At 48.4% G+C, this 8,902-nt stretch overlaps 4 protein-coding genes across 4 annotated transcripts in view; 3 read left to right on the forward strand and 1 right to left on the reverse strand.

Annotated features, from left to right (window-relative positions):
- Window positions 1-1,010: 1,010 nt before the first annotated feature.
- Window positions 1,011-3,230, forward strand: UREG_05909 (uncharacterized protein; the record flags this gene model as incomplete). The annotated part of the gene is made up of 2 exons (XM_002585174.1): window positions 1,011-1,219; window positions 1,274-3,230. The coding sequence occupies 2 exons, from the start codon at window positions 1,011-1,013 to the stop codon at window positions 3,228-3,230; spliced, it is 2,166 nt and encodes a 721-aa protein (XP_002585220.1).
- A 686-nt stretch (window positions 3,231-3,916) lies between these two features.
- Window positions 3,917-5,052, forward strand: UREG_05910 (uncharacterized protein; the record flags this gene model as incomplete). The annotated part of the gene is made up of 3 exons (XM_002585175.1): window positions 3,917-3,978; window positions 4,174-4,858; window positions 4,924-5,052. The coding sequence occupies 3 exons, from the start codon at window positions 3,917-3,919 to the stop codon at window positions 5,050-5,052; spliced, it is 876 nt and encodes a 291-aa protein (XP_002585221.1).
- Window positions 5,053-6,387: 1,335 nt separating this feature from the next.
- UREG_05911 (uncharacterized protein) lies at window positions 6,388-7,451 on the forward strand (the record flags this gene model as incomplete). Its single annotated transcript, XM_002585176.1, has 3 exons — window positions 6,388-6,436; window positions 6,504-6,611; window positions 6,718-7,451. The coding sequence occupies 3 exons, from the start codon at window positions 6,388-6,390 to the stop codon at window positions 7,449-7,451; spliced, it is 891 nt and encodes a 296-aa protein (XP_002585222.1).
- Window positions 7,452-7,846: 395 nt separating this feature from the next.
- UREG_05912 (uncharacterized protein) overlaps window positions 7,847-8,902 on the reverse strand; it is a gene marked incomplete at both ends in the record, with an annotated part of 1,691 nt that continues 635 nt past the window's right edge. The window contains one exon of the mRNA XM_002585177.1: window positions 7,847-8,814. Within this exon, the coding sequence (XP_002585223.1) occupies window positions 7,847-8,814 (968 nt within the window). The remainder of the gene's footprint in view (window positions 8,815-8,902) is intronic.

Raw genomic sequence — 8,902 nt, forward strand, 5'->3', positions numbered from 1 at the left:
AGCCAAGAAAGTCATCCATTATGAAAATAGCATAGCAAATCCCGACAAGAACAAACAGAAAAGGCATGGCGAACCATCACTACAGCTTGGTATACAGTGCTAATGGCAGCACCGATTGCCCCGAGTTGAAGCGTGGGAACCATGTCGTTTGGGTATCAAACGGGTCGCTTGAGCAAGGAACCATTTCGAGAGCAAGGTTCCTGATGGATATAAATGACAAGGCTCTTTGAGGAAAAATGAAAGATTCGGACCTTCTATGTCAGGGTGATGCAGTTTGACAATATTAGTGGTCATGCAACATGGACAGTTGGAAGTTGACTGACTTGCAAGTAGGGACCCTGTTTTGTGTACAGTCTCAGGGTTGTGCTATGGAGATATGGTGACTGTCCACCAATTGTTTTCAGCAGTTTAACTGCGGATATAAACCTTTCTTCAAGCCTTCAGTTGCCAGTCCCAAAAGTGCTGAGTACTCTCTGGGGAAAGTCCAACTCTTCTCTCATTCTAGCAGACTAGAATGGAGTACGGAGTTTCTAGGGCTTGACTCTGACCTCATAGGCGGGTTTGATAACCAACCTGCTGAAGGGGCACCGGCTGTTGTCTTTCCAGTCAGGCCCAGATCTGTGAGTTAGAGCTTGTTGAAAATGTGAGTTGGCTGCTATGGTATGCTGTAACTAGTCGCATTCACATCTGCCACCATCGCGCTTATGTAAGACACCGAGGTGCCCTGATGCGATCAGCTGTGGGAGCCAGCACTCTGGGGGAGGCACCAGACCGTGTCGACCTGGACTATCACCCGGAGCGGATAGTTTGTCTTCTACTAAATGACTCCCTGCAACTGGTTCCTTACCGGCCCTCCCAAATGATGCCACAGTAGGCAATGAGATTCCGATATTGCACTCGCGCGAAGATGTTCTCCAGCTTTCGTTTCCCTTATTCTCGATAAACCTATCCACAGCGGGGAGCAACAGGGATATCTTAGGTGCTGTTACGCATCTACACTCGCAGAAGTCATGTCCTCTAAGCGATCATGGGGGGTTTTCGAGGCAGACTCTCTACACTCATCACATTCTCCATTTGTCTTTTATGGCACCCCGTTGCCAGCCGCTGATCACCAGTCGCGAGATGACGGCTCCTACGTGCCAATTTGGAAACAAGAAGTGACCGATGAGCGGGGCCGGAAGCGATTACACGGTGCGTTTACTGGTGGTTTTAGTGCAGGGTGAGTTCCCAGTTTAGCCCAGCAGAATAACATGCTAATCCACTTTTTCAATAGGTATTTTAATACAGTTGGCTCGAAAGAAGGATGGACACCGTCAACATTTGTCTCATCTCGTCGAGACCGCGCAAAGGATCGAAAACAATCAGCCCAACAGCGGCCGGAAGACTTTATGGATGAAGAAGATCTCCGAGAAGCCGAAGAAGCCCAGAAACTGCATACTACGGACGAGTTTACCGGAATCGGATCAACAGCGACGGATCCCCATAGAAGGGCGGCGCTTGTGGATATTTTTAGGCCAAGCGGTGAAACTATAGGCGTCAGGCTCTTGAAAAGAATGGGTTGGAAAGATGGCCAAGGGGTTGGGCCTAAAGTAAGGCGAAAAGCAAATTTACATGATGAAAATGATGACGACGGTCAGACTTATCTTTTCGCTCCGGAGAATACTCCTATGATCTCATTTAACAGGAAAGATGATTCAAAGGGACTCGGTTTTAGAGGAGAGTCACGATTACGGCCTTCATTGGGATCCGGACGGGGAACAAGAACAGAGGAAGAAGATGATGGCGATTCTGTCCCAGAGACATTTGGTGGGCCAAAGCTGTCGTTGCATAAAATTACAAATAACAGACAAAAGCCTCTTAGACGAGGTGGGTTTGGAGTTGGTATACTTAACGACACGGGCTCGGACGATGAGGACCCTTACGAAATGGGGCCTCAGTTGTCGTCCAGCCGAGTGATCATGGACGATAAGAAACCAAAAGAGCCAAAATCCACGATCAGGTCCGCTAACCCGCTCTTGAACAAAAAGCCTATTTTCATTTCCAAAAAGGCAGCGACAGAGAAGGCAAGGCTGGGACTTCGGAAGTGCCATGATGGTCGGCTCCCAATTGATGGTTTCGTGCTTGGGACTCGGATGGCGGATTTGTCTCTAGCCGCGACTACGGTTGAATATGCTCCTCCTGACGTCCCTACCGACTGGGAGTCCTCTAAACTACGGCAGCATTCCACGAAAGATAACGCTGGGTATGTGTCAGTAGCCGAGGCCGCAAAATCATCTTCGTTGGACCCAAAATCAAGAGCTGCCATGTTTGGTGAAGCGCAGCTCCCTGGAAAGTCCATATTCGATTATATGACACCCGAGAGCCGGGAACGATTAGTAAAAGCAACCGGAAAAACAGACCTGCCTCCTGCGTTAGGTGAAGGTCCACCAAAAGGTTTCGAGCGATCAGAATCTCAGAGACAACGGGATCTGTGGAGCTTAGTTCCTCATCTTGAAAAGGACACAGCAATACAGGCACTTAACCGCGGTGCCAGTGGGTGGATGCCGTATTCGGAAGATGAATCTAAGCGTAGTCGCTACCGTTCATTCCTCGAAGTTCAAGCCGGAATCACAGATAAACTTCCGCCTCGGAGCTCAGGGGCGTCCACGAATGAGTGGGTGGTTGAGCTCAATGAATTTGCTCGTGCTGCAGAAGTGTTCAAACCCATGTCCGGTTTGATGGCTTCGCGGTTCACTTCATCCACTTCTCTCACGCCTACTCCATCTAATGGCGATAATGAATCCGACCAGCTCCTCCGAAAGCCCCCAGCGAAACCAGAAGATCCAGCTGAAGCTGCTGCCAAGTTTGGAATGTATGGTCCAATGACACGGCTTACCCTACGATTCTCCCCAACACGATTGCTGTATAAACGGTTCAACCTTCGGTTTGCTCCTCCAAGGGCAGATTCTGGCTCTGGGCAAGGCACTCCAGGAGAGACGCCTGCAGAACCAGCAAATGAACGCAGCCTTGAACTCGTCTCTAAAGAGACTATGAACCAACTGATGACGGAATCGCGAATGTCTATACCCGGGGCTCGGCCAGGAAAAGAGCCACAACAAGCACCCCCAGATTTGAGTAAGGCTCTAGTTGACCCCGACCGTAATGAGGCGCTAGAAGCTGCACGTCCTGGAGACGCCGTATTCAAGGCTATATTTGGCAGCGACGACGAAGATGGCGGCGAACTTGATTGATTTTTGTAAACCTAGGAAGCCGTTAATTCGCAGCTTTGTACAGAGTGTTGCATTCTGAAAACTTCTGTAGTATCAATATACTAGTCATAACTAATGCAGGGACTAGCTATAAAAACGAGATGACGTATTGGGAATATGCTATCAGTTAACCCTTTTGTATAGATCACAGTTGATATTTCTGCGGCCATCGACGCTTGACTGGGGAGTGGGCGGATGGAGGTACTGTACATGCATACATAACTATAGAATCAGGGTAAGGTACCGTTTATCAGTGTGACTTGTCATTGCACAGAGCACAGGTGGCGGAACAAGTACCTCCATTGAGAGTTACACAGCGTTGTGTTCCCCACAATCCCCAGCTGTCACTTGTGTCGGCATGTCGCGCATGGTCTCGGCATTGCAATTCCAGAGTGACACTATTCTTAGCACCCTTCTCACTTGCTGAAGCTCCTCTCGGCTCACCTTTTGACCTCCCCTTACGCGCTCTCCTCGTCAGCCCTCCTCTCATCCGTCTGAGTGTGCTTTGATGAAGAGATTTGTTTGCACAGTGGAAGGCTGATTTGCATCATGAGCCATGGTGAGTCTTGCTTATTCTGTGGATTTTGGCTGCCCCCCAAGTTCCACACCTTGGGGAGGAGGGGAAGTTATGCACCTTTTTTGAGTCCTCCTTGCAACATAAACCAACGATGCCTCTGGCGGAGAGCCCCCGTGCAGGGATTTCGCTGGCTATGGCTATCTGGCGTACAAAGTCAGCGCAGCTAGACTTCTTCAGCAGATTCGTTGCCCTCTAATCTACTGTACTGTGCCGTTGCTGACTCTTGCTTGTTTGGATTTAGGGCTGCTGTCTGTCGCGAGACCCTGCCGGCGTCCCTTATCCTGCTAATGTCGATCACGACCAGCAGCACGAATCAACCCGAGCTATCAACTCCGTTGCTGATGGCAGTGCTTCAAATCCCCCAGCCTTGGACAACAGCCTCTCCCGCTCCCATTCCTCTGCTTCTCACCCGTTACAGTCTTCTCGCCGCCGCCGCCAAAATGTCTCTTTAGGTGAACATTATAACCAGGCTATACGACCGCATGCCTGGCGCAGTAAGCGTCGTGTTTGGTCGAAAGCTCAAATAGCCCGTGAACGAGAAGAATTCTTTGAGACACGGGTGACGGGAAGGCCGGAAGTGTGGGCGGCTCTGAAATTGGCAATCTCACTAATGAGAGCCGGTGATATTCCCACCGCCCAGAGCATCATCGATGCTGCCGGGGTGACCGTTCCTACAGGAGACCTTTGCGATGGTTGTTATGATGAGAATGGGGCGCTGTACCGGCTCCCGCAGGTTATTGTTGCGGACCCTACGAATGTTGTCGATGCAGCAGCCGAAGATCAGGAGATTAGGAGAGGCGCTGAAGCAGACGACGAAATCACCAATGGCAAACTAGGAATGGATATCGATACAGAGGATGAATTCGAGGAGCAGATCGAGAACAAACGCGAAGAAAAGGGTAAGAGAAATGAACGGGACGTGATTAAAGTCTGTGCGAGGTTGAGCGACAGAGGTGGCCCCGATTTTACTGTTGAAATTGACAAGCATCATTCTGTGAGCGTCTTGGTACGAAAATTAGAGAGTGAGGCAGCGGTAAGCATCCATCGCTCCTAAACTTGCATACCAGCCCGAACATTATCTGTTGACATCTAGTTTAGCTCTCGAGTAAACACCGCCTTCGAATTGCATACTTGGGCAAAATTTTAAAAGAAAACGAAACTCTTCTTGCCCAAGGATGGAAAGAAGGTCATGTTGTTAACGGACTCGTCCTTTATCGCTCTCCTTAACCTATCGTCATCGCTCTTCGTGCTTTACTCTGTACCCATACGGTTTTCCGGGTATCTGGCTCTCGAATCGCACTTCAAGGTCAACACTTTTAGCCATATGATGTGATTCTCGGGCGGATTATGCATATACGGCGCCAGGTTCTCGAGTTTTCTAATGCTTCTTGTTTGAGTGGACATTTTGCCGTGATGTATTCCTCATACTCTATGCGCTTTTCTTAATTTTGCGCCCCTAATTACACTCCCCTCCTCTTTACCAGCAGATACCGGCATTGACGTGTTGAGATACCCCCATAGCATGCACTTGCTAGTCTCGCATGCCGCTTCCTCGCCGCTTCTACCTAATTTAGCTCTGCCATTTCCCTGAGGCGTTTAAGCGTGGGTGTGCCTGGCGTATGATCGGGTTCGAGGAGAGCCATAAGGCCTGATTTCTTCCCTGACCCGAGTGATTCTGGTTCTCAGCCATTTTCCTACATATTTTATGAGAATGATAATAATTGCACATGAAATAATAGCTAAACAAGCCTAATATTTTAGCTAAACCTCCAGGAGAAACTCTCGGTGACGACGGAAAGACCACAGCCTTTGGGTCAGGTACCTCATCATCTCAATCCAAGATGCTAAGTTCAGGCACGAGTATTTAAAATGCAGCATCTTGGCAGTAATTTTCTTAATATGATTTATCTAACGGGATTGCCCTGAGCTGTCTGCTTTCATCCTACTTTCTGGGATTTCATTCAGTGGCTTCGCACCAAAATAAAAAAAGACAGAACAGGTTGATTGGGACAGCTTTGTTCAGCCAGACCCAGAGGTGAAAACTAAGTATGAAAGTTCTACCTTGGTGTATCTAGATCGAATGGAAGAGGAATTTTATGAGGTATGTTGCTTTGCCCATGGGTAGAAGATGTCCGTGAAACGACGCATCTTTTGCACAAAGTTCGGTTCTTCAACTTGATTTCGAATACGATTGACTTTGCTATTCAGAGATTTAGTAAGTTTCTCCCCGAGTTACTATTACTGTAGAATATCCAATTTCTTCTTTCTTTGCGGTATATCACAGCATTGCCGTTGGAAACGGTGCTCCTCTCTGCAAACAATGCAAACTTGGCAAACCGGACAAACTGCAGCTCTGATTTTTAGATGGCTCGTCACTATTGAGAAATTTTGGAATGCAGCTTATCCAGAGCGAAGGTTAGAATACAGCAATTGATCATATATCTTGGTTAAAGAAGTCATTTGAATTTTCCCATCTTGGACGATTGCCCGGGTCTCGAAAATCCTCTCACTGCAAGCATTTGGCGGCATCAACATCTTTTTCCAAGCAGGAGCCAGCACAAGATGGCAGACCTGCAACAGTCACCGTTCTTAAGGGAGCTGACATCGAGTGGTAAGTGCATATACCTTTACTCCACATGAAACCGCCTGCGATATACAATTGACTAATGCTTGCGCAGAACGACGGACCCGCGACAAAGCATTGGACTCACTCACATTATTCCTCAAGAGCCGTCGTGATCTACAGCTGGTCGATCTCTTAAAAATATGGAAAGGCTTATTCTTTTGTATGTTCAACGCACTGGCCTCGCTAGCTATCAGACTTGAGGGCGAAGGCGCAAAGTCCCAACCCTTTCAACGCGCTCAGTGCTGACGTTTTCTCTTCTTCAACAGGTATGTACCACTGCGACAAGCCCTTAAACCAGCAGACCCTCTCCCGTTCACTCTCATACACCCTCGTACCCAGCTTGCCTGAGCAAGTTGTCCAACCCTTCTTGCGCGCATTCTGGATGACGATGTCCCGAGACTTCCATTCTCTGGACCGGTTAAGACTGGACAAATACCTATTCTTACTACGCTGCTATATCGGCGTCGCATTTGAAATATTCATTAAAAAGGGTCTCAGCGCCCAAAAAGCCGGGAATCAAAGGGGTACAACCCGAGAACAAAAGGAGATCAACGGCAAAAAGAGAAAACGAGCCGATGAGGCCGAAGAAACCGATAGCTGGGCGGGTCTGGAAACGTACCTTGATATGCTTGAAGAAGGACCACTGTCTCCGGTCAATTTTGACGGCAAGCAGTCCGATTCTTCGGCAATGCCAAAGGGCCCGGACGGCATCCGATATCATATTATGGATATTTGGCTTGACGAGCTGGAAAAATGCGCCACGGATGAGGTTGAGGATGATGAAGATGTGACAAAGACGAAATTGAAAGATGGTGTTCCAATGGATTTGATTCTTCGTCCAATTGAGCGGTTAAAGGAGACAAGTCCAAACAAGACTGTTCGGAAAAGGGCGGCAGAGACTTTACAAGACGAGAGACTAGTGTTGTGGGGTGTGAGGGAGAGAGAAGCAATTGAGGGTTCCGATGAAGATGAAGACGAGTGGGGAGGGATAGAAGACTAAATCTGCTCTTTAGGGTAGTGACTTAATATACAATTATCCTTTTGCAGCAATTGGAGAGAAGTATCTCCTAATAATAGGTGTTATTCCTAGTACTGGTTTTTCGTACTTCCTCGCCTGCAGATGATATTGCGAGAGAGGACTTGCTGGAAACTCCCGCCGACCGTCACTAAAAAGAGAAAGTTGAAGGAGAGGTTTGAATACAGATAGGCGACAGTTTTAAGAAGCATGTTGCGAAGAGAGGGTATAAAGAATCTTGAGCAAGGGAACCGCACCACTGCCTGAAACAGGAAGAAAATCCGAATAGTAAAAGTACACAATCTAACCTTCTTAACGCCAACGCTCGACCACTGGCCACCGAGGTAGGAACTAGCTGCAAAGAAAGGCGCCTACAGCCCCTAAATCCCGGGGGTTTCGTACTTGTACCCAGATTTCGAGATCACGGTCCCAAGTCCTGGGTGGACCTCTGCCTGGAAGGGTTCAAACGGCACCTTCTCTCCATCGATACTTATATAACCATCCTCTCTGTCTCGGGGGATGATTCTGTAACCTGAAACTTTTCGAATATTCACCTCTGGCATGTCGAATAGAGTACCGTTTTCAACAGCCATGAGCATCTGAAGCGCGGTTAGGCGAGGAATGTCCCCACGGATTGTTATCAGGTCCAGTAGCCCGTCATTTGGTAGTGCAGTTGGGAAAAAATTGGCATCGGGCGCCATGTACGCCATGTTTCCAGCGTAAAAATTGCCCATTTTGTCGTGGGTTATGAGCTCCCAGTCGTCGGGAAGAGGATCTGTGACAGTGCCATATCTGAGGGGTGGGAGACCCGGGCTTCTAGGCTCGTCTCCTGCGGTCGAATGAGCTGACTTTTGCTGCGATTCCGATCGATAATGGTCCTTGATACGTTCCTTCCCATCAACTTCGACTTTGACAGCAAGATCACATGGATATACTGTTTTTCCAAGCAATCGAACCAAAAACCCGTACGTAAAACGCGCGCTTCCCATCCACCGGATATTGTCTGTACCAAGATCGCTTTCGGCAATAATACCGAAAGATTGGGACAAAAAGGATAGTATTCTTCGGTCTCCTTGTGTGATGGAGACAAGGTCCAACGGCGTTCTCAAGCCTTTGACAATGCAAAGTGCAGCCATGCTCGGAGTGCCTGAACCATAAAGGTTATAACTCATCGCATTCCCCGAGCCACATGGGATATGAGCTACCGCAAGTTTGGAAAGTGCTTCACATGCATCAGCTCTCTGGCCTAGGCCGTTGAAAACCTCGTATACCACACCATCCCCGGATGCAGGAACAATCACGTCGTACGCTTGAATATCGATTTTCTGCGCAATCTCCACAGCATGGTCTTGATGTGTTGTTGTTTCAACATCCACTTCACACTGAGCTGCGGCAAAAATCGGCTCGACCTGGTTTGGGAATACTGTTTTTCGGGC

Source organism: Uncinocarpus reesii, genomic scaffold (genome assembly GCF_000003515.1).
Source record: "Uncinocarpus reesii 1704 scaffold_3 genomic scaffold, whole genome shotgun sequence".
In the NCBI taxonomy this organism is placed as follows: Eukaryota; Fungi; Ascomycota; class Eurotiomycetes; order Onygenales; family Onygenaceae; genus Uncinocarpus; species Uncinocarpus reesii.